Source organism: Sphaerodactylus townsendi, unplaced genomic scaffold, assembly GCF_021028975.2.
Source record: "Sphaerodactylus townsendi isolate TG3544 unplaced genomic scaffold, MPM_Stown_v2.3 scaffold_27, whole genome shotgun sequence".
Taxonomy (NCBI): Eukaryota; Metazoa; Chordata; class Lepidosauria; order Squamata; family Sphaerodactylidae; genus Sphaerodactylus; species Sphaerodactylus townsendi.
Window position 1 is genome coordinate 508,596 of NW_025950440.1, and position 27,814 is coordinate 536,409.

Below are 27,814 nucleotides of genomic sequence, written 5' to 3' on the forward strand. Positions count from 1 at the left end.
AGAATCCACATTTGTAAGAATTATGAGATGGTTCATGCCTTCTTATCTGGGCTCCTTTTTTTTTTTACATAGAGAATTTACACTTGAAAGATTCCTCTGGCGTTTCATACCAACTCTAGGGCTCCTTCCGCACATGCAGAATAATGTGCTTTCAAACTGCTTTCAGTGCTCTTTGAAGCTGTGCGGAATGGCAAAACCCACTTGCAAACTGATGTGAAAATGGTTTGAAAACGCATTATTTTGCCTGTGCGGAAGGGGCCTAGTGGTGATTGGAGAAGCATAACCATCGATTGAGGGGGCTCAGCCCCCTTTTGCAACCCCTTGGCTACAGGCCTGATGCTGGGTCTTCCTCTTATCCCGCTGCCGCCTTCAGTGGTTCCTCCAATTCTCATTTTACAATTTTAAGCTTGCTTGGGCCCCTTCCACACACGCAAAATAATGTGTTTTCAGACCACTTTCACAACTGTTTGCAAGTGGATGTTGCTATTCCGCACAGCTTCAAAGAGCACTGAAAGCAGTTTGAAAGCGCATTATTCTGCATGTGTGGAAGGAGCCTCTGATTCATGCTTCTCATGTTCCATGTTCCTAATATATGGGTTGAACCTTCCCTTTGCATCCCTTCAAATCAACATCCCCTTTTATGCTGAGATTCCCCGGTCTGCTGAGCTAGTTTACGCGGTCGACAGCCTCGCAGGTTCTCTTGTGCTGACAAATAAGGATCGTAAAGGATGTTGTCCACTAAGGGAGCGATGGATATTAAAGTCCCAATTGGCACAGAGGCGAGGACGGTTCCATCTTACACAAGCACTTCCCAGCAGTCATACGCCCGTTACGTAAGAGTCAGCCGAGGAATCAGTCATGCAAATTTGCTTTCAGCAAGCAAGGCTCTGCTTAATAAAGAGACAGCAGGGACCAGGGGGTGAAGTTGGCTCAGAACATCATGAGACGCCTCCTCACCTCTTGGATAAATAAGCCTCATCTTCTTCGTTTAAATATAAGAGCTCTTATATCATTGCAGGAGACTATCTTGACCACATTGGGAAGCGGGAGCTTGCAATGTGCTTATGAGCCCTGTATTGGGGAATTGTTTCCCTATTTGGGTAATAAGCAGAGTGAGAGGAAACACCAGGAGACTTTTGCTGTGATTATAAAAAGAAACTTTACTTAACTAAATCGGAGTAGGGTATACATGGAATAAACATAACAAATCCTTACTATTCTGGTACAAACTTAGTTGCAGAACTTAGGCACATGTGAGCCCACATGTGGCCTAAGCATTCACGTCTTAAGGTGAATCCATCTTACAGGTAGAAAGAAAAAGGAACAGCGAGTGTGAGACAAAGGAACATAGTTAACTTTATAACCTCTGACCTACGTGCTCTGCCTCACATAAGCAATGTCGGATTAACTGCCCAATGACTAATCAATGAATAGATAGCAAGACACTGACCTCACTAGCTAATTAACATGCATGCAGTTAACCCCTTGTTATCAGGATTGTGACTGACACTTGCAAATCCTAACACCCTGGTTAACGGGGAACCCGGCTGGCTCCTATAACCGGGGTTAGCATCAGGCAAATGCAGTACTAGGCCGAAGGTCCCAACTTTTTCAGCCTGTGGACAGTGGTGGGATTCAGCCGGTTCGCACCACTTCGGCAGATAAAATGGGGCTTGTAAACAACCAGTTGTTAAATTATTTGAATCCCACCCCTGCCTGTGGACCCCTTCATCATTTTGACACAGGATGGCGGGAGCAACCACAAAATGGCAGCTGCTAGAGGTGGAGACAGCCACAAAATGGCTACCTCAGGGGGTGGAGCCACACACAAGTAGTAAGCCCAAACTCAGGGGAGAAGAGGGGTAATTTGTAAAAAATATATCTGCTGGGGAAAAAAGGAGACAGAGAATAAAACTGACACTGGCCCCTTCCACACATGCAGAATAATGCACTTTCAAACCACTTTCACAATTGTTTGTAAGTGGACTTTGCTATTCCGCACAGCTGCAAAGTGCATTGAAAGTGGATTGAAAGTGCTTTATTCTGCATGTGCGGAAGGGGCCACTGTTGCCATAACAACATTGTTTGAACAGAACAATCAGGAATCTCCAATGGCCCATTAGAAGCCCACCCAACCCCACCTGCTTTTTAAAAACACTGGACATGCACCAGGAAAGGTGTTGGGGGCACCATTTTGGGGACCCTGTGCTAGACTATGGTGAAGTCCATTAACACAGCAGGAAGGGAATTTAACCAAAGAGAGAAAGGAATACTCAACCAAAGGAATAAAGGGATATTGGGCTACCTTTATTGAGAGCCAGTGTGGTGTAGTGGTTGAGAGCAGTGAACTCCGGTCTGGAGATCTGAGCTTGATTCACCACTCTTCCTCATGAGTAGCGAACTCTTGTCTAGTGAACGGGATTTGTTTTCTGCTCCTCCATGTGAAGCCTGCTGGGTGACCTTGAGCTAATCCCAGTTCTTTCTGAGCTCTCTCAGCCCCACCTGTCTCACATGGGGCGATTCCGCACACGAGTAAAATAGGTTCAACCCAGGCCCTTTCCCCACTCACCTTTGTCCGAGGGTTGCTGTGCGCAATTCCCATGAGCGCGAAATTCACTGGCGCCAAGCACCGAAGCTTACCGACCCGCGGCTCTGTCGCGGGGAGTCATCCGTTGACGCATTTCAAAGAAGCGCTTTCAGGAGATTGCATGCGCTGAGGGAGCTGTCGAGAGAGGCAGCATCAGGGTGGCTGCGTTCTCGCCACCCCTGAAGTGGGGAGTGCAGCTGGACCCCGCGCTACTTGAGGAGAGTAGCGCGGGGCTTAAAGTAAGTGGGGAAAGGGCCCCAGTTTCCTGAGAAGGGTACTGACCTAGGTCGAAGCCATTGTTGTTCCCCACTGCAACCAGCTTGATCCCAGCTCGGAGGGCGGGATCATCCTGTGCCTCTTCGCCGCTCTGTTCCAATTGGCTACTGGTCTATGGCCATGTTCTGTCTATCCCCACACACGTTATTAAAAAACTGCCACAGGAATGGAGGGACGAAGGTGGCGTTTTTTTGATTGGCCAGCTGTACGCATGCCCGAAACACTCAGCTGTGATTGGCTGAATGGGGGACTCCTGGCACCAGAGATTCCGCACTTTACTGGAATCGAGCTGAGTTTGAGCGTGGTTCCCTGAAAAAGTAGTAGTTCCCAACTGGAATTGGAAATTGGACCGTTACACGGGGCGAAGCTGGCACAAAACCACGTTGATCCCAGTGGTTGTGCGGAGCACTTAGGTCGAATGCAGCTCGAACTTAGGTCGATAACTCAAGTGCGGAATCGACCATGGTGTCTGTCGTGGGGAGAGGAAGGAAAGGAGCTTGTAAGCCACCATGAATCTCCTTACAGGAGAAAAAGGCAGGGTATAAATCCTAACTCCTCCTCCTCCTCCCTGCAGTTTCCCTCATATGCATGGTCTCCATTTTATGTGAATAAGGCAGCATGCATACTTTTTAATGGTGGTACTCGTGATCAGATCCCCAGATTTGGGGAGGATACCTTTTGGGAAGGCACATACCAAAGTTGGAAAATGTGGCCCTACAGATACAAAAAGAGAGCCATGCGTAGCAGGAGAATTGCAGTAGTTAAGCCTCCCCTGACACCCGGTTTGAAAGCCAAAAGTATATGAGCCAAAAAGGCTGCACATTCCTAGGGTTTGCAGGAGAGCAGCCTGCTGTGTGTGCCGGGTAAGTTTATTTACTTTATTTTTTCTTGTGACACAAGGCAGATCACATCACCTAAAACAAATGTAATCTGACAGCGTAAAACATCCAGTTAGCAATGACATAGGACTAGGATTCCAAACCATGCCAAAAGAAAAAAGAAACCAGTCAAGATCAATACCAAACCATACAGAAAATGCAGTTGCCAAAGACAATGCAGTGAAGGTCAGATTCAAATGTACAATGAACATGGAAACAGACTACAGTGCTGTAGATAGAAGTTAAAGCAGTGATTCTCATATTGGGGGTCACACCCCAATAGTGGGTATGACTCTCTCACAGATGGAATGGGTGGTCAGGAACAAATGGGATTATCTGGGAGGGGAGGTTTGGGGGAGTTTGACGGACACTTTGGGGTCATAAGAACATAAGAACTAGCCTGCTGGATCAGACCAGAGTCCATCTAGTCCAGCTCTCTGCTACTTGCAGTGGCCCACCAGGTGCCTTTGGGAGCTCACAGGCAGGATGTGAAAGCAGTGGCCTTCTACTGCTGCTGCTCCCGAGCACCTGGTCTGCTAAGGCATTTGCAATCTGCCTTGCCCCTGGCACCTCAAGGACTCCATTCCTGCATAAGGACCCCCCACACCGCCACCCCCAAGCCCCACCCAACAAGGATTATCATCCCCACAACTCCCGCAAGCCTGCTGCCCCAATCAGAGCCCCTGTAATATGGCCAGAGCCAGGGATCTGTAACCTGCGGCTCACCAGATGTTCATGGACTGCAACTCCCTTCAGCCCCCTCCAAACCAGCCAATTGGCCATGCTGGCAGGGGCTGATGGGAACTGCAGTCCACGAACATCTGGAGAGCCGCAGGCTAGACCAGGCACAGAGAGCGCAAGGGAAATCATCTGTGCCCTGGCCTGGATAGTCCGAGATATCCTAATTTCATCAGGTCTCAGAAGCTGCACAGGGTTGGCCCCGGCTAATACTGAAAACTAAAATAAATGTATCAGAAGGTCCCTCTTTGGGTATCTATCTTGGCTGATCTATGAATGTCACAAAGAAAGACTGAAAGTATGTGGACAGATTATCTTGTTGTTTTGTGAACAGGTTAGTATTATATTGTTATTATATTATGTTTTGTGAACAGGTTGTGGATTTTGGGTGCTGTGTGGTTTCCGGGCTGTATGGCCGTGTTCTAGCAGCATTCTCTCCTGACGTTTCGCCTGCATCTGTGGCTGGCATCTTCAGAGGATCATGATCCTCTGATCCTCTGAAGATGCCAGCCACAGATGTTGGCGAAACGTAGCGATCGACTAAATAACCCTGCTCCAATCTGCAACCAAGTTAGCGGCCATTAGAGAAGCCGCCTTCTGACCAGGTTGTGGATTGTTTGTTTGGGTTTTCTCCCCATATAGAAATGGGATCCGATTGCTGCCGACAATGCTAAACTCTGGGCACAGGAGTGCACTTTCGGTCATAGCCCACCAGAAAAAAAACACGCCAGTAAGTAAAGCTGCGTATACTCACAGATATCAGCATGCATTCATATCCACCCTGGCAGATATTTGGATGGGAGACTGCCAAGGACTACCAGTGTTGTGAGGTGGGGTTGGGATGTTCATTCATTATTTATTTACTTATTCCCCATTATTAGTATTTATGGAGCGCGGGAGAGCACAAAAACCACAGTAAATAGTTCAGTATCACCACGCCCATGTTGTGCGGCAGGTGGGACCGAAGGAGTCACTTCACAACATACAAAGCTCTTGTGGTTGTTGACAGATGAGGCCTTCCAGACAAACGGGCGGCCTTTTCTTCTTCACGATGGCAGTGGGCCATGAAACATGAGGAAGAACTTCCTGAATGTCACGGCTGTTTGACAGTGGAGTGCACTGCCTTGGAAAGTGGTGGACTCTCCTTCTTTGGGGTTTTTAACAGAGGCTGGATCATCATATGTTGGAAGTGCTTTGATAGTGTGTTCCTGCATCGCAGGGGGTTGGACTTGATGGCCCTTGGGGTCCCTTCCAACTCTAGGATTCTATGAGAAGAAAATTGAGCCTTGTAATGTCGAAGGTTTTCACGGCCGGAATCACTGGGGTGCTGTGTGGTTTCCGGGCTGTATGGCCGTGTTCTAGCAGCATTCTCTCCTGACGTTTCGCCTGCATCTGTGGCTGGCATCTTCAGAGGATCTGATGTTGGGAAAGCAAGTGGAGTATATATATCTGTAGGAGTCTTCTTCACCCACCCTGGACACTCCTACAGATATATATACTCCACTTGCTTTCCCAACATCAGATCCTCTGAAGATGCCAGCCACAGATGCAGGCGAAACGTCAGGAGAGAATGCTGCTAGAACACGGCCATACAGCCCGGAAACCACACAGCACCCAAATTGAGCCTTGTTCCTAAAGCCATTTTAGCATCCTCAGACTGACCTGTGGAGCCACTATTGGTGCCGTTTGAGGAAACAAAAATGGGGGGGGGGACTTTGTTGGGGGAGGAGGAGGTATTACCTGCATTTGATGAGTATTTGATTTGATGAGGTATTTGATGAGGCTTTTTTGCATTCTCATTTTTGGATTCAATTCTGCATGTGTTTTGCTCCCTCTAGTGGTCAATTCTACATCAAACTGCTTTAAATCCAGCAGAAAACTGGCCATTTAAATCTTCAAGGAGATATATGCTGGATTTAAAGCTATTTAATGTTGAATCGACCACTAAAACAAGTGCATAACTGGGGGACAAAAAACCCGGAAGAAACAAGGATGTAGAAGCAAGGAAAATGAAAATGTGCAAAAGCCCTGAGTCTCAGAGGCACAAAACCCCGTGTTCAACTTATAAAGCAATGTGGAAATATTATTTCTAGGGGATGTAGTTGGAAATAATTGTTAAGACAGGTAATTCTCTCCAGATTAAGAAAAGAACCTAAGCCAGAGCTGGGCTGATAAGGGCAAAGATCTGCAAAAAGTATAGAAAGTGAGTTAAGGTCGAAAACTGATTGGACCTGGAACCTCTTTTCCCTATAGTCGTTTGCTGCAAAACAGTGAGAAATGGCAACGTCCCTCTGAGAAATCAGTGTTAGACCATTTGTCAAGATACGATACAACTAAAATATGTAGAGCAACTTAGCTGTGAAAACTGCTATATTCTTTCACCATGGCAGATATCAAAGCCTTACAAATATAAAAACTGAGGAATGCTAATTAGGAAAATGATACATTACGAGGAAATAGTTATTTGATTCCAGCCAGGTTGTTAAGTCAGAGGGGACAATTATTAAACATGCAGGCAAGTTAATCTAGGTAAAACACTTAAAAAGTTCCTAATGGTAAGGCAGAACTGGACTAGAAAAAAAATCACATAAATGAAATACTTAAAAAATAAATATGTTATATGGTTTGGTATATCCCATATACAAATATAAATAATCCAGAAGGATATATATGGCAGAGTGAGAAGGAAGTAAACAGAAATGTTATCACAAAATACAAGGACCTACAAATTGAAGTTGAACGATTTTGGCAAAAAAGAACAACAGTAATCCCACTAGTAGTCGGTGCTCTAGGAGGAATCCCAAGAAATCTTGAAAAACATCTGGAAAGCCTAAACTTGGACAGAACATCAGTCCACATGCTGCAGAAAGCAGCACTTCTAGGAACTGCACATATTCTATGCAAATACCTCTGATATCCTAGGTCCTTGGGAAGGACTCGATATTCAGAGATGAATTCCAGACACTTGTGCTGTGTTGTTATGTGTATAACAACAACAACAACAACAACAACAACAACAACAACAACAACAACAACAACAACAACAACAACAACAACAACAACAACAATAATAATTGACATAGCAGTCCCCGGTGACAGCAGGGTCATTGAAAAAGAACTCGAGAAGGTCACTAGATACCGCGATTTGAAAATCGAGCTTCAGCGTCTATGGCACAAACCAGCTGAAGTCATCCCAGTGGTAATCGGCACGCTGGGCGCCATCCCAAAAACACTAGGGCAGCACTTGAAACATCTTCAAATTGACAAAATTAACATCGGTCAAATTCAGAAGGCAGCCCTGCTGGGATCCGCACGAATACTACGCTGATACATTACAACTTCCTAGGCCTCTGGGTGAGGCTCGAATTGTAATGAAGGCCAACAACCAGCTAAAGATCTGGCAGCTGTGAAATCTACCACCACCACCACCACCACCACCACCACCACCACCACCACCACCACCACCACCACCACCACCACCACCACCACCACCATCATCATCATCATCATCATCATCATCATCATCATCATCATCATCATCATCATCATCATCATCATCATCATCATCATCATCATCATCATCATCATCATCATCATCATCATCATGTCACTAATGACCTGTCAGGTTCCCAATGATGGAAACAAAGCCTTGTTAAAACAGTCCTTTATTCAGCATATTGTGAACAGCGTGGAAAAGCCAGAACTGACTTTTCCCCGAGCAAACTGTCAGTAATATTATTGAGGGTGCACCCCTCCCATGCGAACCAAAAGCACAAATATGCAGACAGTGAGAGATAAAATGCAAGTCCGTTAGAGTTGGCCTTGACCAACTCCTGCTGGAGGAAAAGAACAGAAACATACTACATAATATTCAACTAAAAACCCTTCCTCCACAGTCCCAAAGTTGCAAGCGGCCCCAGCATCCCATAGGCATCCTGACATGACCATCCTGGAGCTGATATCCTCTTCCTCCTCCCCTCCAAGCACACGTACACTCCCTGCTGCTGCTGCTGCTGCTACAAGGGGGCAGAGGCTTGTTATTTCCAAGCACTCTCTGCTATTATTATATTGATATCTCAAAAATCAATATGAAAACTAGAAGTCGGTGTTATGTGAGTGATCTTCTTTACTATGACTTGAAGCAGCCGGCAACATGGAAGGGGAGGGCGAGAGGGAAGGCACGGATGGCAGTGTGAGGGAGGGGGAAGACTGGCCGTAGGCAGAGGCAAGATGTCTGGGTCAAAGCCGTGCTCACTGGCACATCTGTCCTGGCAAAGCAAATTAAAATTGTGTTGGAGGTGGTCTCGCTTGCCGCAGAGAGAAAGGAAAATGAAAGTGGGGCTTCAGGAAACACATCCCTACAAGAAATCTTGCCACGACAGACATTTGCCCCATTGAGCAGCAGACGCCTTGTGTATACTTAGCCATGGAGGGAGGAGAAACGGGATAAAGCGTGTGTCTACATTGGCCCTATTCCTTGTTTCAAATCAATGCTTTTTATTTATTACTTATTTATTTAAAACACTTTCTTCCATGGGGAGCTCAAGGCGGCTTGCAATACAAATAATATTATATTTATATTAAATAGTATTAAATCGACTAAAGGCTTTTTCACACACACGGTTTGTTCTTGATTTAATATATGAGGTCATCACGGTTTCTGCCTTTTTTCGCACACACTTGAGCCGTAATGTGGCCCGACCCCTAATCTGTCGCTCATTTCAGCCTTTGTCTCACATTTTTCCTATTGCTCGATAATTGTGCAACTTTCTTGGATAAAACGGATTCCCCCCACAATCTGGTGCCTAGGTGCAAAACGCAACTGGAACAAGCGACTATGAGGGATCACGCCCACCGTGTGATGTGATTTCCTCCAACCAATCAGGATGCGGTAGAGCTTGCCAGTTGCGCGCACACATTTTACTGTTTCGTTTCCGTCCACTCTCCTCCCGCACCTCCTCGCGGTCGCTCATGCAGTGCATTGTTTTCAATGCTGCCCCGATATCTTGAGATAGCGAGTTCTCAACGCAGTGGTACACTGAGATAGTGAAATCACGCTGACTCGTTAGCTCGTTAGCTCGTGATGACGGGGGCCAAGCGTCACACGGAACACACCCTTGGACGGCACAACAGCCAATCGGAACTCTCGTTTGTACTGCATTCCAGGGCAATGCAAAACCAAGGTTTTTTTGAAGCAACAAGAATATCCACAACAACCTGGTGATGTGTTAATGATCTCGAGCGACGAAACAGCAACAAAAAGGTCAGGATGTCGATGCGGATTGCCTTAATTCAAGAACAAACCGTGTGTGCGAAAAAGCCCTACAACATCAACATTTGAAAGGACAGTAAATTAACTGTGGTCCTGAATAAAACCCTCCTCAACTACCTACTAAAGATGGAAAGCGAGGAGGTTGCTGATCCTGATTGGTGTTACGTTACAGAACCCTCCGCTACCTCAAGAAGTAAAGTCATTATTGAGAAGAAAGTACACTTTTCCCCCTAATCGTTGCTTCTTGGAAAATGTCTAATGTCTTTTGTGTGGCGGGATTTGTACTGCTGATTTCAGCATTTGTAAACGTTTTCCTTTCTCCACTTCTAGATGGAATATTATGCGGGGAAAATATCTTCATGTCAGCTGCGCTGTCCTCATGGCCTAAAGCGATTGAGGCTTGGCACAGTGAGGAGAAAGATTTCAAGTACGGTACTGGAAGTGCAACGGGTGCTGAAACTGGCCATTACACACAGGTAACCCAAATGCTGCTCTGTTACCTCCTAGGTATTAATGTATCACTAAAATATCCATCCCCCATCTGTTGGTGAGGCTCATGGGGGAATTGCCAAATGCACATTTCAACTGGTTGAACCATAAAACCATCCTTGGGGATATTTTAAAAAGAGATTGTGAGCATAACCGACTGTCAAGTCGCAGCTGATTTCCAGCAAACCCTAGCAAGTGGTGAAGCAGAGGTGGTTTGCCGGTGCCTTCCTCTGCAGAGTCTTCCTTGGAAGTCTCCCTTCCAAGAAGTGACCCCGCTTAGCTTCTGAGTTTTTTTTTGGGGGGGGGGGGAGTAATATATTTTTATTTTCTCAACATATACAAGAACAAAAAACAAAAATAGACATAAACCCTAACCCACCAAAAACATCTACAAATGAAAGGTTTTCTACCCATGAGACATGGGCCGTTTCCCCACTTTTAAAAATGACGTCGGTTTCATCCGGTGTGGACCTTTTCAGCGCGGAGACTGTGTTCCCCTGCTTCCCCACTGCCCCGCGCTCTGCGCAGGGTCATCAAAAGGCGCCGTTTTCAGCAGCGCCAGAAATGATGTGCGCTGAGGGGGCGCAAGAGCGGCAGAGTCGGGCCGGCTGCGTTGTCGCCGCCCCTGTAGTGGGGAGTGCCGTTGGACCCCGCGCTACTTGGCAAGAGTAGCGTGCAGCAAACTGTGAGTGGGGAAAGGCCTATGGTTTCCTTGTATCCCACTTCATGCTATGACCTAAAATTCCCCCAATATGGGAGACTCCCAATTATAGCAGCAGGGGGGAGCTGGAGGTCTACCACGGGAGAAGGAATCAGCAGAAATCACATTTCTTGCAAAGTGGTAGGATCAGTCCCCAGTCTACACACAGCACAAATGACAAAGAAGAGAGGCTGGTTTTTATAGCCCACTTTTCTCAACTGTAAGGGGTCTGTCAAAGAGGCTTACAATAGCCTGTCTACCCACCCACCCACATGCAGAGCATGGACCTTGTGAGCAGTGGTGGGATCCAAAAATTTTACTAACAGGTTCCCTCGCCAGCCTCCCCTCAGCAAAGGGGGCAGAAGCGTACCTAGGCAAACCTGAGCCCTGGGCAAAACCTGAGTTGGATGTCCCCCCACCATGGGCAGCCACCCTACCATGACCCCCCCAAATTTTTTTGCACCAGGTCATTTCTAAATCATCATCACATTATAGAAAATGCCTCAACTCACAAATCTGAACACAGCAATGGTGAAACACACAGGTTCTTTGATAGAGACTGGTGAGATAAAAGGTACGAAAGGCTGAGAATCAATGAATTGCAGTACCTGAAAGGGATTAACTCAGTTCAGGGAGTTACATTATTAGTCGCAATTGCTATATAAGAACATAAGAACACAAGAACAAGCCAGCTGGATCAGACCAAAGTCCATCCAGTCCAGCTCTCTGCTACTGGCAGTGGCCCACCAGGTGCCTTTGGGAGCTCACATGCAGGATGTGAAAGCAATGGCCTTCTGCGGCTATTGCTCCCGAGCACCTGGACTGTTAAGGCATTTGCAATCTCAGATCAAGGAGGATTGAGATTGGTAGCCATAGATTGACTTCTCCTCCATAAATCTGTCCAAGCCCCTTTTAAAGCTATCCAGGTTAGTGGCCATCACCACCTCCTGTGGCAGCATATTCCAAACACCAATCACACGTTGCGTGAAGAAGTGTTTCCTTTTATTAGTCCTAATTCTTCCCCCCAGCATTTTCATATGAAACCTTCACGTTCAAAGGCAGTCTGCCTCTCGGGGAGGCGAGGGCGTGGAGACGGAAAAGTGGACCCAGTTAGTAACCCCCTCTTGGCACACACAAATAATTAGTAACCCCCTCTCGGGAACTGGTGAGAACCTGCTGGATCCCACCTCTGCTTGTGAGGCAGATGAGGCTGAGAGAGTTCTGTGACTGATCCAAGGTCACACAGCAGGTTTCATGTAGAGGAGCGGAGACTCAGACCAGGTTCACCAAATCCGACTCTGCCGCTCTTGACCAGAACACCCTGTATGTGCGCATTTTCATTATTAAAGTTCAGGATATAGAGATTCGCAGTCTCCGCTCTTTCTCTGCTTCAGCGCTTCCTTTGCCGGAATTGTAATGGATGCCATTTGTCAAAGGTTTCATAGCACAATATTAGAAGCTCAGTCCTATCATACTTGATTGTGAATATGCTTTTACACCCACAGGTGGTTTGGTACCGGTCCTCCCGAATTGGCTGCGCAGTCGCCCACTGTCCTTGGGGGAAATATACTTACTACTACGTTTGCCACTACTGTCCTGCGTACGTATTCAATTCTGGATTTCAGCGTTTATTCGTAACATTTAAGAAGCAACTAACTGGGGAGGGGAATAAGCGAGCCTTTTGTTATTGTGTTGTTTTTGTTTTCAGGTCAGTTATGAGAACAGCAGAAGGAAAGACAGGGTTGTTGGGGGGGGGTGTCTTGTTATTTGCCACCTTTTGTTTGTTTTTTTACTTGTATACCTTTATTGAATACGCAGGTATTTTTCTGTGCTCAGCTCCCTGACTGACCCTGACAAAGATCACTGGTGTCCAACTGTTTGTTTTGACTCCTTGGCTTGCTCTCCAGGTTTCCTCTGCCCCCTACCCCACCCACAAGATACAATAAAAGGTTTATTTCAAGCGTTGTCAGTATGGGCTGTTACTGACCCTTCCGCACACGCAAAATAATGTGTTTTCAAACCACTTTCACAACTGTTTGCAAGTGGATTTTGCCATTCCGCACAGCTTCAAAGAGCACTGAAAGCAGTTTGAAAGTGCATTATTCTGCATGTGCGGAATGAGACTGAGTTTGAGTTGAGCAACACAGAGATAGGGTCAACCAACCAACTACGGGCCAACCGTCTACCTCATACAAACACAGAGACCAAAACACTGGTCCTTTCCGCCCAAACGAAATAAAATGCTTTGAGGCAGGAAGTAGAAAATTTCTTCCTAGGAGTTCCGCAATGCTTTTAGCCTAAAATGGTTTATTTCCGGCCTGAAAACATTTTTAAATGCATGCTGGATTTTAGCAATTCTTTTCCTGAAAACGTTTTCCACACGTTTTGTATACGCATCATAATCGTTGACACCTGTCATTCCAGAGGAAACAATATGCGCTCAATCAATACGCCGTACAAATCGGGACGTTCCTGTGGAGACTGCCCAAATGCGTGTGACAACAACCTCTGCAGTAAGTCCAAACGGCTTCTGATAAACAGCAAAACAACATATTTTAATTACAGGAAGGCATGAAGCCTGCTGGGCTAGTCATGTTACCGCGCTGCCTGGGTAACTTTTATTTCCCCAGATCCTGCCATATCCCTCCCAGGAGACCTGGCTAGGCCTAGACTTGGCGCTTCATTTGGAAGCTTATTCAAAGTTGTAAAGGTTTCATACAGATGCCCCATATATTTCGGGTTCAAAGAACCGGGCGCTTGCTTGAGATGGTCCCTGGAAGTTGTTCCATTTTGATTAATGTCTGACCCTCCCTTTCCAGCCAATCCTTGCCCGCATAATAACAAGTTTGGAAACTGCCCTGATATGAAACGTGATTCCGGATGCGACCATCCCCAGGTGAAGGAGTGGTGCCCCGCCAGTTGCCAGTGCACCAACGAAATCATATAGCGCGCCCAGCTCGACAGAAGCTCTCTCCTTTGCTGAAGAACAACATATTTTCCCCTAAAAACCGTGCCATCCTTCCGTGCCTTTTAGAAGAAACGGGGGATTAAATTCAACTGAAATGTGTAAATGTGTAATCAAACTTGAAAAGTCATGGATTTGTTAGCATGGATTTATTTTCATCAGGTTGTAAAAAAGGAGAGCATTTGTCAGGTGGGGAAAGTAAGTCCAAAAGTGTAATGGGGAACAGGAGAAATCGACGACGACGCGACGCGACGCGACGCGACGCATCGCGCGACGCGAACGCACCCAGAGGTGGGATTCAGCAGGTTCTCACAGGTTCCCGAGAGTAGGTTACTAATTATTTGTGTGTGCTGAGAGGGGGTTACTAATTGGTGATTTTGCCACGTGATTTTTGCTTTAGTTACGCCCCTCCTCTCAGCAGTAGCGCACAGAACTTGAAGCAGTCTAGCAGGAGGTGCACCGGCGTGCGTGGCAGCCTGCGCCTGCGTGCATTTGTTTCAAGCTCAAGGACCGGCGCAGCGGCTGCGTCCTTGCCACAGCCCCGCCCAGGAATGCCCCTCCCTTGGAATGCCCAGCCACGCCCCTGTCGGGCCCCACCGAGCCCCATTGGCACTACACCACAGTTTGAATCCTACCACCATGGGAACCTGTTACTAAAATTTTTGAATCCCACCACTGCACACACCCCCCCCCCAGTAAGACAACTCTGCAATAGAGAATCAATAACCAATGGAGCAACTTTGATGGGCATACCCAGGTAATTATATTGCCCTCACCATTCAGCAAGTTGTGGACAAATATTTCGCAGAGTGGGAATACACTGGCCTTTACTCCTCAAGATCACAGACACTGATAAGGGGCAGACCCGCTTTCAAGCTGCAACCTAAACCACTACTTGGTGCAAACACAGAGATAGCAAGAAAATGAAAGAAAAACAAGCAAGGGGCGCCTGGGCCGTCGACCCCCCTCTTCCCCGCTAGGCACGTGACTGGGCTGAGGTCACCCAGCAGGCTTCATGGGAAGGAGCGGGGAATCGAACCTGGTTCCCCAGATTAGACTCTGCTGCTCTTAACCGCTGCACCACACTGAATCTCACAGTAGGAAACACAGTCGAGACAATTGGCACATAATACCAATTGTCAAGATGAGGGGAAAGCAGGAGTCACACAGCAGATCACAAACTTGCTGAGATTTCCCTTGAAATGTTAAATCAGTCTTCACCTGAGCAGTGGCAAAGTGGCTAAGAGCAGATGCACTCTGATCTGGAGGAACCGGGTTTGATTCCCAGCTCTGCCGCTTGAGTTGCGGAGGCTTATTTGGGGAATTCAGATTAGCCTGTGCACTCCCACACACACCAACTGAGTGACCTTGGGCTAGTCACAGCTTTTCGGAGCTCTCTCAGCCTCACCCACCTCACAGGGTGTTTGTTGTGAGGGGGGAAGGGCAAGGAGATTGTAAGCCCCTTTGAGTTTCCTATAGGAGAGAAAGGGGGGATATAAATCCAAATCTTCTTCTTCTTCTTCTTCTTCTTCTTCTTCTTCTTCTTCTTCTTCTTCTTCTTCTTCTTCTTCTTCTTCTTCTTCTTCTTCTTCTTCTTCTTCTTCTTCTTCTTCTTCTTCTTCTTCTTCTTCTTCTTCTTCTTCTCCTCCTCCTTCTTCTTCTTCTTCTTCTTCTTCTTCTTCTTCTTCTTCCCCTCTCTCTGCCCCCGTTTAGCTCAGTTAAGGCAGCTTGATCTATATCTATAAATGCAAAATACCACTCACTCACTGATTGACTCATCAAAAGAACTCAAAACCCACCAAACCTACAAAGTTGAAATTTGGCACACTTATAATGCCAATAAAGGCTTTGGAATTGGAATTGTATATAAAATTTGGCACACCGGTTCGTTATGTGCTTCAGGTGCTTGCTAAGAAAGGGTTTTCCAAAATATTCACTTCCACTCGACTTATAGGAGAGAAAGGGGGGATATAAATCCAACCTCCTCCTCCTCCTCCTCCTCCTCCTCCTCCTCCTCCTCCTCCTCCTCCTCCTCCTCTTCTTCTTCTTGAAGTTATATGTCTGTGAGGACCATTTATACGAGGGTGTGTGTGTGTGTGTGTGGGGGGGGGGGTTAGAGATAGGTCTGCTAAATTTAACCCTGCACTCTGTAGAAACTTCCAACATTTGAGGCTTTCCTTTATTAATTTCCATTTGATTTATACTTTTTGTGAATATCAACATTGCATTGCTGGGTTGGACAAAGATCCATGAGGTCGAACATCCCGTTTCCGACTGTGGACAGATGTTTGCATCTGTAAAGTAGGAAGGAGTGGTGGACAGTACTGAAAAAAATGTGTTTTAAAAAGTTCAGGCCTGTCAAAAGGTTGGAGTGTTTACAGTCAGAGTGAGGAAATGTCTTTGGAACAGGATGAGCCACCTCATTGGACGTGCATTCTGCACCCTGATTGGCTTAACAACTTGATGTCGCAGAGAGGGAGGAGGACAATTTTAGAGAGCTTTCGGATCAGGATTCTGAAAAGCAGGATACCCGTGCTTTGCTACGCATACTTCATCACAGGCTCTCTATGAATTTCGGGGTGACATTCAGCATACTTCTTTACAGCCTGTTTGTGAACTTTGGAGTGACATGCAGCATATTTCCTCACAGCCTGTCTGTGGACTGATGGGTTGGTTTTCCCATATTTTGCAACAGCTTCCTGTAGTTGTCTTTTTCTTACGCAATGTGTAAATTGCTTTCTGCGTTTAATTCCTCTTCTCCCTTTAGTGGTTTCAGCAGAAGGAACAGGTTTGTATGTGTTGAGGAGGGTGGTGTTAGAATGCAGTTGGCGCACGATTGGATCAATCGTGCTTGTTGTTTGGTGGGCATTAGCAGAATTTGTTGATGCGACAAATGGAGTTAGAGCTTCAAAGTGCCCTTCATTAAAATGTCCTGTGAAACGAAGCTATATATGTAAACGCGAAATACCACTGACTGACTGACTGACTGACTGACTGACTGACTGACTGACTCACCAAAAGAACTCAGAAACCATTGAAAATACCATGTTGAAGGACATGAAACTTGTGGTGTTTAACTGTCACCCTTAGAATGTTCGTGCAGATGGCCAGAGTTGAACAGTAAATCTATATATATAAATGTGAATAAGTCGAGTGGAAGTGAATATTTTGGAAAACCCTTTCTTAGCGAGCACCTGAAGCACATAACAAACCGGTGTGCCAAATTTCAACTTTGTAGTTTTGGTGGTTTTTGAGTTCTTTTGATGAGTCAGTCAGTCAGTGAGTGGTATTTCACGTTTATAGATATACATCAAGCTGCCGTAACTGTGCTAAATGGGGGTAGAGAGAGGGGAAGAAGAAGAAGAAGAAGAATTTGGATTTATATCTCCCCTTTCTCTCCTGTCGGAGACTCAAAGGGGTGACAATCTCCTTGCCCTTCTGTAAAGGATTCAATGGTGTTGATGGTGAGGTAACCTTGAGTGCATTCCACAGCCCGGGCGATGGGCCAGATGCATCGGCGGAGACTTTATCTTTGCGCGGGAGATGAAGCCTCTGTTCCCATGGGAAGCAGGAAGGGGGGATGGGGTGACTGGTATTATAACCTGTGCTTCTGGCATGGAAGTGTTCATTCCCACCGCGCAGTACTCCTTGAGCTTTCTAAGATGTCTTAATAAATGGACTTTTACTCCAAAAGCCTTTTATTTCTGCTTCTATGGAATTCCTTACATTGTGGCAGGAATCCTAATTCATCTATATTCCTGTGTAGTGGACTCCTTTGTCTTCATGCATGGAGAGGTTGAATGTTAGCTGACAAGTGAAGGTGCGGTAGCCCCAAAGAGGGCTTCGACCTTCTGGATCTGGAGGAACCGCAGGAGAACGGGCCTCGCAGGAGTCCTTCTTTCCGCCCCTCGTATCAGCACGAAGTCTTCCTTTACTCCGCTGGAACCAGGGATCGACGCATCACCATGGGGACTTCCATGAGTCGCTTAGCGCCTGTTCATGGATCGAGCTTCGTGGATCGGATCTTCACCTCGCTCGTGGATTACAAACCTCAGATGCAACCTGTCATGAGGAGGACGGGCTTTGACCACCTTTCATGCGCAAACCCAGGAATCCATTGAACGCATTCCTGACCTCGTGATTTTGGTGATGTTCCCAAAGAACCACCGCGGGCACAGCACTGGGGCCCCGGCCCAGCGACACCGACTAAACCTGGAATGGAGGTATCCGTATCGCCTCCCAATCGGACCCCCCCCTAATCCCGGTTAAAGCAACTCCACCTGAGGTGCCTCGAGCCACCGGTGGCTACGGCGGCTACGGTGCTCCGCATGCCTCGCTTCCAGACGACGAGGAGTCCGAAGAAAGCCTGCCTTCCCAGCCGGACCGGTTTCCTCTCCCATCGAGAGAGGACTGGGATGAGGAAGTGGGACGACCGCAGACTTGCCGCATGGAACCGCGAACGCCAGCTATGGGAGGAGGAACGGGCACAGTTGCAGCAAGAGCGAAAACCTGCAGAGGGACCGGGAACAGCAACGCAAAGAAGTTCAGGCCTCGAAAGTTGACCGTACAAAGACGGCCCAACGCATAAATATGCCCAGAATCGGTCAGTCCATGATAAAGTCCTGGAACATTCCAGACTGATTTACAACGGTAACGCTGAAAGCTGCCTGCTCTGGCGCATCGCCAGTGAGCTCACCTGAAGCCCTTAAACGGGACGAACTGGCTAAATTGGAACGAAAAGCTGCTTTGCATGCCATTCGTGATGCATTGGCTCGCAAGCGAGAGGGATCTGGCCGCGCTGGAGAGGGAACTAAGGAAGCAGCAGACCGGAAGCCCCAAGTTGGAGTCTATGCTGTTACTGATCATGCCGGGTGCCAGGGGCCACGCACCTGGGTCCTGCCACCAAACGCCAGCTGCACCAGCGCCCCGATTCGCCCCCCTGCACAACAGCGCTGCCTGCCCAACCTGCTCAACCCGCTAACCAACACTTCCCAGCAGGCTAAGAGTCGCCGAACGGGCTACTATCGGCCTCCGATACCAGCCCTCCGTTTTGATGGGACCGCTTCCAAACTTCCTACTCTTTATCTTGCAACTCAATGCCCACTTGGAAGACTATGATGATTTATACCGGCCTGAGCGCCGAAAATACGGGACATCGCTCAGTCCTGGATGGGCAGCAGCCGACTGGTTCGCGGACTATTTTGGATTTGCAGGATGAGGACTCGCACAGTGCCCGTGATTCCTCCAAGCCTTTAAGAGCTGCCAAGATCCAGGCGCCGAGAATGAAGCTATCCGCATCCATCGTTCATCCAGCAAGGCAACCAGCCTGCTTGCAGATTTTGCCCGCAGGAATTTCGCAGGCGGCGTTGCTCGACTCTCCTGAGTGGCCTGAACGATGAAATGCGGCCGTTTCAGATGCTGTGGACGGCAAGCTACGCGGAACGGTGTTTTAATCTCGGGTTCCTCGTACCATTGCAGATTGGATCCAGTTGGGGTCCCAAGTGGCGCCTCGCTGGAATATGTTGCTGGGCGAGGCCGCCTGCCACCAAGAACCACTACTGTGTCCACCAAGTCAAGCCCAGTCACTTCACACCGAAACCACTCTCTGAACGCCGCCGCCGACTGGGATTGGTGTGTCTTTACTGCGGAGGGCCAGGTCATCTAGCCAACCGTCCCAAGAAACAAAACCAACCGCCTCCAGCTCCAAGACTCAGTTTGCCAAACCACCACGCAGGTCAGGGGTCACTTCTCCCACTGGCTCGCCTAAAGCAGCAATTTACCCAGAGGAAGCAGTTGTTTGCCTTTCTTCAGCCCCCCCCATGGACATGGGCCCGACTCCTGACGCTGTGAGTGAAGGCAGCGCCCCATTACTGTTCAAGCATTTCACAACTCCCGCTAAACACACTCGCATTATAGCCTCGCCCTTGTGGATTCCGGCTGCTCCCACTGCTTAATGTGGCCCCAGGTGGCAGAGGAGCTAGGTCTGGACCGAATTCTGGCTAAGCTTCCATACCTTTCACCCAAATGGACGGTAGCCCCTCGAACGAAGGACCGCCCATAGTACAAAACACAGCCGGTTCTCCTCCGCTATACCGACCATTGGGAGAAAATTAGTTTTATTTTTGGCCAGTGGCCAAACACTCCATAGTTTTGGGCATGCCTTGGTTATTGTTACATGAACCGAAATTCATTTGGAAAGAAAGGATCCTAGAATTCACTGACCCTCCCGGTGGTGAACATACATGAATTGGGAAGAAAACCCAACGCCTTCCTGGACACATCCTCTCCCTGGCTTCCTCAGTGATTGCTCCCGATTCTATTGGCATCCCACCTGCATATCATGATCTAGCCAGAGTTTTTCAGGAGCAGAGATCCCATCACTTGCCACCCCACAGAGACACTGGACTGGTAAAATTGTCATACAACCAGGGGCACAACTACCCAAGGGTAGAATCTACCGCATGAGTCCCAATGAGGAGAAGGAACTCTGCCTTCTTAGACAAGAACCTGGCTCGCTGGGTTCATACGCATGGGCTACCAAACACACACACGCTGCTCCGCTTTGTTTGTCAAAAAAAGAAAAGATGGGTCTCTACGGCTTTGCACAGATTATCGAGGTCTCACGCGTCTCCTGTTCAATAAATATCCTTTGCCTTTGATCAAGGACCTTTAGATGCACTCGCAAAGGACTCCATTTTTACTAAATTGGACTTGAGAGAAGCTTACTACAGAGTCAGAATTGCTGGAAGGCTATGAACACCTGATCATGCTTAACAAGTTTGGACAGTTTGAATATTTAATAATGCCATTCAAGTGGGCCCCCCCGGAGCTTTTATGGCCCTTTATCTAAGTTCTCCATGATTTACTGTACAAAGGAGTTGTTGTATACTTAGATGACGCTTTTAATTTACTCACAAACCATAGAAGAGCATGAAATGTTGGTTCGAGAGGTATTGAAACGCTTTGCTTGACAAACTCTCTCTTTGCCAAACTCTCCAAATGCTGTTTCCATCAGACCTCCATTGACTATTTAATACCGGATCTCACCGAGGGCTTAAAATGGATCCTGTTAAAATTGACGAAGTCCCTCCAATGGCCTGCCCCCACCAACCGCAAAGAACTCCAGTCGCTTTCTGGTTTTGCTAATTTCTATCGCGACTTTATACCCTAATTCGCTGAACTGACTCTCCCTCTCACAGACCTCTTACGCACTAAGGGTATGGATCGACTGGCCGCCGAGCCCGGGGCCCCCCTTTCCTGGTCTCGAGGAATGTCAAACAGCCTTTCAACTGTTAAAATCTGCTTTTACCACTGAACCTATCCTAAAGCACCCTGACCCAGATCTCCTGTTTGTAGGTTCACGCGGGATGCCTCGGACAAAGCACTTGGGGCAGCCCTGTTGCAGAAAATAAAGATGGTAGGCTGGTTCCGCGGTGCTTATTTTGTTCAAAAAAAGTTCTCTGTTTAACTCAACTGGACTGTGGGAGACAAAGAGACTGCGGCCATCAAAGTAGTTAATTTCCACCTTGGCGCCACTGGCTGAGGGGGCTAAGCACCCTTCAAGTTTGGTCGATCATAAAACCTGGCGAGCTCTTTCCACCCTCAAGATGTCCGCTAAACAACTTCGCTGGGCCGATTTCTTTCTCGCTTCTTTACAGTCCATTTTTTCCCAGGGAAAACCAACAAACTGGCTGGATCGGCCAAGGGCCAATTCGGGAGGTGGATACCACGGCATTAATTCCACGACTGTTCTTTCCCCTCCCAGTTGGGGTTGGCTGTCACCCGATCTCAACACGCCCACTTCTCCTCCACCATTCCCAGTCTCGCTCTCCTTTCCCGCGGAACTGGAGGAGGCGGGCTGCAACGAGCCTCCAGCGTCAAGAGACTCCCCACCGCGCTTTGAGAATGGAGTTTACGGAGGGGGAATGTTGGTACGCGCTCTCCGCAAGCAGGTTCTTGAGGCTTGCCACGATGCCCGCTCGCTGGACATTTTGGCTTTTTTGAAAACTCTGCATTTAGCCCGCCGCAGTTTCCTGGTGGCGCCATGCGAAAGACATTGAGGCATACATTAAAGGCTGCTCGGTTTGTGCAGAAGCCAAGACCATTCCGGGAAAGCCCCATGGACTGTTGAAACCTCTCCCGGTAGCCCCGCCCTGGGGAAGTCATCTCTATGGGACTTTATTACAGACTTGCCCGAAAAGTCATGGCACACGGTTTTATGGGTGGTGGTAGACTTATTCTCTAAGCAAGCCCATTTTATTCCATGTGCTTCCATCCCTCCGGGCCCTAAGTTGGCACGGCTGTTTATTCAACATGTTTACCGTCTCCATTCCGCTTCAAGTAAGGTGGTCTCCTAATCGCTGCCCCCAATTCATCTCAAAGTTCTGGAAAGCGCTTTTGGGGTTGTTAGTCGCCTTCAAAGCCGCCGCCGCCTCTACCACGCTCAAAGTGACGGCGCAGACGGAGAGAACGAACAGAACCCTTAGAGCAGTATTTACGCTATTACACCAACTACCACCCAGACAATTGGTGCACGCTTACTCCGTTTGCGGAGTACGCCTACCACAATGCGGTTCATAGTACAAAGAAAACCCCTTTGAAATTGTCTGGTCGCTTCCTTCCGCTGCCACAACTACACCGCAGCTGCTTTGGACCCCCCAGAATTTCAACAATGGATTTCATCCCTAGTTTAGGGATGGAAGTCGGTCCAGACCGCCTTTACAACAAGCAAAGGACTCTAAAAACTGCAGCGGATAAACACCGCCGGATTTCCTCATGCAGGGCTCCTGGGTGTATTTTATCTACAAAAATCTCAGAGACGCGGCATAGATATTCCAAACTTGGCAAGAGATTTGTGGGACCTTTTCAGATTACTAAAGTGATTAATGATGTCACTGCCCGCTTAGATTTGCCTCTAACTCTCTTAGTAACATCCATCCTGTCTTCCATTCCAGCTTGCTCAAGGAGGCTCCCGCTTCCATGCCTGGCACGACCATGGGAGAGGCCCCCACCGACTATTATTGATGGCCACAAACACTACGTAAATTGACGCTATCCTGGACTCTCGCTTTAATCGCAAACGCTGGTAATATTTAGTTTCTTGGGTGGGATATTCCTCTGGGTATAATCACGGGTTTATTCCGAAAACATTGAAGCCCCCACCCTTATTGCTGCTTTCCACCGCTTTCCGCACAAACCTGGGGGGAAGGGGTCTTCTTTAGGGGAGGCAGAGTGTAAAGGATTCAATGGTGTTGATGGTGAGGTAACCTTGAGTGCATTCCACAGCCCGGGCGATGGGCCAGATGCATCGGCGGAGACTTTTACTTTAAGGGCTGGGAGATGAAGCCTCTGTTCCCATGGGAAGCAGGAAGGGGGGATGGGGTGACTGGTATTATAACCTGTGCTTCTGGCGGGAAGTGTCATTCCTGCCACTGCGTGTACTTGAGCTTTCTAAGATGTCTTAATAAATGGACTTTTACTCCAAAAGCCTTTTATTTCTGCTTCTATGGAATTCCTTACACCTTCCCCCCTCACAACAAACACCCTGTGAGGTAGGTGGGGCTGAGAGAGCTCCGAGAAGCTGCGACTAGCCCAAGGTCACCCAGCCGGCGTGTGTGGGAGTGTACAGGCTAATCTGAATTCCCCATAAAAGCCTCCACAGCTCAGGCGGCAGAGCTGGGAATCAAACCCGGTTCCTCCAGACTAGATACACAAGCTCCTAACCTCCTACGCCACTGCTGCTCCCTGGGAAACTGTGCCGGGGCAAGCGCGCACCCTGCACCCCTGCCACAACGCCGCCTGCCCTACCCCGGAGCACCCCAACCATGCCCCCTCCATGCCCCGGCCGAGCCCCTGCTCTGCTACATGCCCTGGGCGTTGTGCTCCCCTCCCTATTGGCGCTACGCCACTGGTGCTAAACATATTGTCTCTGTGAGGAGTACTTCGATCACGGAAGGAAATCTCAACAATAGGAACACCACTGCCCCCTGGCTGCTTTTTACAATTAAGCACAAAGCCTTAGTGCAAACATTTACTAAAGTGTAAGCGATCAGTGCAAAAAAGTGCAAACTGCGCAGAAATTCTTATAGCATTAATATACAGTAATTTTGATATTTGATTGTTCCTAGATTGAGATGCACCCTTACCATGGCGAGGTTTAATGTAGTCCCCTCTGCCTTGCTAGCTGGCTGATACCAAAGAGTTCCTAAAACTGAAAGATGTCGTCGTCGTAATACCTGGCAAGTAGAAAGCTTTGTACACACATTGTTCTACTGCTCAGAAAAGGAACACACAAGGTCAAAATAGTGGGTACAACTCTTTGTGCAATGTGATGGTTTACCAGAGGAACAGAAACGGGAATTTCTCCTGGACAATTCAGATGTGGATTATTCTGAGTCAGTTGCAAAATTTCTATCTGAGATAATTGATGATTTTAGATAAGTTCATTAGTTGTTCGGTTTTATTGTATTTCGTGTTGTAACTTTATGGTAAATGTATATGCCAATAAAGGCTATGTACCGTGTTTTCCCGAATATAAGACAGTGTCTTATATTAATTTTTGCTCCCAAAGATGTGCTATGTCTTATTTTCAGGGGATGTCTTATTTTTCTGTGTTCTGTTTGTCGAGCATGCTTCCAAAGAAAAACTTTGTTATGTCTTACTTTTGGGGGATGCCTTATATTTTGCACTTCAGCAAAACCTCTACTATGTCTTATTTTTGGGGATGTCTTATATTAGGGGAAACACGGTATGTATGTATGTATGTATGTATGTATGTATGTATGTATGTATGTATGTATGTATGTATGTATGTATGTATGTATGTATGTATGTATGTATGTATGTATGTATTTATTGAATTTATAGGCCGCCTCATCCCCGAAGGGCTCGAGGCGGCTCACAATATGGCTGGTCTACCGAACAGCAATCAACAGTATAAAATCAACAACATAAAACACTGAACCCATGAAAACCTATGCAGCGATTACATACAGCAAAAAGCTATAAAAGACAACCAAGGTTCTTATAAAACAGAAGTTGTTTAAAAACAGGCATCCGATCTAAGGCTAAAAAGAAAGGGAGGGAGTAGGCTGGGCCCACAATGGAATCCAAAATGTATGTATGTATGTATGTATGTATGTATGTATGTATGTATGTATGTATGTATGTATGTATGTATGTATGTATGTATGTATGTATGTATGTATGTATGTATGTATGTATGTATGTATGTATGTAATATACAGTAACTATACAATCCAGCTAATACCAGGAAAGGTGCAAGACCATTATTTGAATAATACAGAGTCATTGTATCCAGCCCAGAGGCATAGCTGGGTCAAACTGCGTCCGGGGTGAACTCTGTGTTTTCTGCCCCCCCAAAGGCACCGCCCTGAACTTTTTCAGGCTGAACTAAGGTAAGAGGGGGCTAGGGGGAGGGGTCAGGGGAGGATTTTCTGCAACCCAAGTGTGTGCCTGGTGCACGGCACCCCCTGTCCCCTTATAGCGTCGCCTCTGATCCAGCCATTGAGAGAATTAGTGCAATCCTTTTCAAAATGTGTCTAAGTTCCCAATCATCCCTTCAGTTCTGGCCTTGTAAACTGGGAAAGCCCAGTTTGCCTTGTCTGAAGAAGGCTTCCCAGTCAGTCGCTGCAATTCGCTTTTGTTTCACAAAAAAAAAAAGACACCGTCTTTTTGAAATTAAAGCTTTATTAGCGAAGCAAATTTGGTTACAGGAGTGGGGAAACTCTCACGTGAAATAGTCTCGTTGCCATCCCCAAACTTTGCCTAATCTGCATTCCGAAATATAAATGGTGACAGAAGATAGCGTTTGAACGCAAAGTTACGGTTTCGACACCAGGCGAGGAAGCGCGTAAACGAGTTAACTGGGGAGATTTTATCTTATTTCTGTGGTGCATTTGCAAGAAGCCTCGCAGTTCTTACTTAGCATCGGGTGGTCACATCCCCAGTCAGCAACCAACTGATCACAGTTGGGGTACTCGCTTCTAAATTTGCATGGATTAGCTGAAAATGAAAATAAATAAATAAAACCACATGGTGTGTGACCTGCATTTGAAAATGAAAACACTTTCCTACTTTCTCCCCCTTTTCAAAAGGACCTTCCTTCCTTCCTTCCTTCCTTCCTTCCTTCCTTCCTTCCTTCCTTCCTTCCTTCCTTCCTTCCTTCCTTCCTTCCTTCCTTCCTTCCTTCCTTCCTTCCTTCCTTCCTTCCTTCCTTCCTTCCTTCCTTCCTTCCTTCCTTCCTTCCTTCCTTCCTTCCTTCCTTCCTCCCTCCCTCCCTCCCTCCCTCCTTCCTCCCTCCCTCCCTCCCTCCCTCCCTCCCTCCCTCCCTCCCTCCCTCCCTCCCTCCTCCCTCCCTCCCTCCTTCCTTCCTTCCTTCCTTCCTTCCTTCCTTCCTTCCTTCCTTCCTTCCTTCCTTCCTTCCTTCCTTCCTTCCTTCCTTCCTTCCTTCCTTCCTTCCTTCCCTCCTCCTCCTCCTCCTCCCCTTCCTTCCTTCCTTCCTTCCTTCCTTCCTTCCTTCCTTCCTTCCTTCCTTCCTTCCTTCCTTCCTTCCTTCCTTCCTTCCTTCCTTCCTTCCTGGGGTGCCTATGCTAGATTTGGAAACTGAAGGGCTGTTTCCTCATGTCGTGAATTTTGTGGCTGAGCTTGCCCACTCTAGCTTTGGAAACTTGGTAGAGCTGCCTAGGGAGGGGAGAATTTGGGGATGGAAAAGAACTCAGCAGCAACGTGATGTCGCTCTGGGGATTCTGCATCTCCTAGACCCGGAGTCTTCAATCTATAACCCTCCAGATGGACTACAATTCCCATTAGCCCTGCCGGCATGGCCAATTGGCAGAGCTGATGGGAACTGTGGTTCATGAACATCTGGAGGGCCATTGGTTGGAGACCTCAGTACGAGACTTTATGACATACTTTAAAGTCCATCCTCTAGAGCTGCTATTTCCTCCAGAAGAGTTGTAGAAGAGTTTATACCCCACTTTTCTCAACCGAAAGGAGACTCAAGGAGGTTTATAAATGCCTTTCCTTTTCCTTTTCCTTCTCATAACAAACACTTTAAAAGGATAGCATCGTCAAACTTACTGCAGAGTCCATCCTCACAGTCATTCGGACATGCCCCACATGGAGGTCCTTTTTCATATGGGGTTGCAATACGTCCTTGAATGTTCCCTCTAGAATGTTAAAATAAAAATTTGAAACACTAAATTAGCAGTACACAAACATAACTGAATACAAGTCAAGGACTGTTGAGAGAAGACTTTGGACATAAGGAGTATTGAGAGATTATCTTAAATAAAAGGTGAAGGAGTACAGAGACAGGGCCTTGAACCTGAGGACTGTTGAGGACTTCCTTAAATACAGGGTCAAGGACTATTGGGACAGGGCCTTGAACCTGAGAACTGTTGAGGACTACCTTAAATACAAGGACTATTGAGACAGTGCCTTGAATCTGAGGACTATTGAGAACTTCCTTAAATACAGGATCAAGGACTATTGAGACAGGGCCTTGAACCTGAGGACTATTGAGAACTTCCTTAAATACAGGATCAAGGACTATTGAGACAGGGCCTTGAATCTGAGGACTATTGAGAACTTCCTTAAATACAGGATCAAGGACTATTGAGACAGGGCCTTGAAACTGAGGACTATTGAGAACTTCCTTAAATACAGGATCAAGGACTATTGAGACAGGGCCTTGAACCTGAGGACTGTTGAGTACTTCCTTAAATACAAGATCAAGGACTACTAAGACAGGGCCTTGAACTTGAGGACTGTTGAGGACTTCCTTAAATACAGGATCAAGGACTATTGGGACAGGACCTTGAACCTGAGGACTGTTGAGGACTTCCTTAAATACAGGATCAAGGACTATTGGGACAGGGCCTTGAAC

General features: G+C 47.3%; 2 protein-coding genes across 2 annotated transcripts in view; one reads left to right on the forward strand and one right to left on the reverse strand.

The window, feature by feature from the left end:
- LOC125425308 (serotriflin-like) overlaps positions 1-27,814 on the forward strand; it is a 133,490-nt gene that overhangs the window by 17,737 nt on the left and 87,939 nt on the right. The window contains exons 3-4 of the mRNA XM_048482912.1: positions 5,122-5,209; positions 10,082-10,227. Of these exons, the coding sequence (XP_048338869.1) occupies positions 5,122-5,209; positions 10,082-10,227 (234 nt within the window). The remainder of the gene's footprint in view (positions 1-5,121; positions 5,210-10,081; positions 10,228-27,814) is intronic.
- Positions 25,597-27,814, reverse strand: part of LOC125425311 (serotriflin-like) — a 30,883-nt gene continuing 28,665 nt past the window's right edge. The window contains exons 7-8 of the mRNA XM_048482915.1: positions 27,007-27,095; positions 25,597-25,929 (exon numbers count right to left, since the gene is read on the reverse strand). Coding sequence (XP_048338872.1) covers positions 25,802-25,929; positions 27,007-27,095 — 217 coding nt within the window. The 3' untranslated portion in view covers positions 25,597-25,801. The remainder of the gene's footprint in view (positions 25,930-27,006; positions 27,096-27,814) is intronic.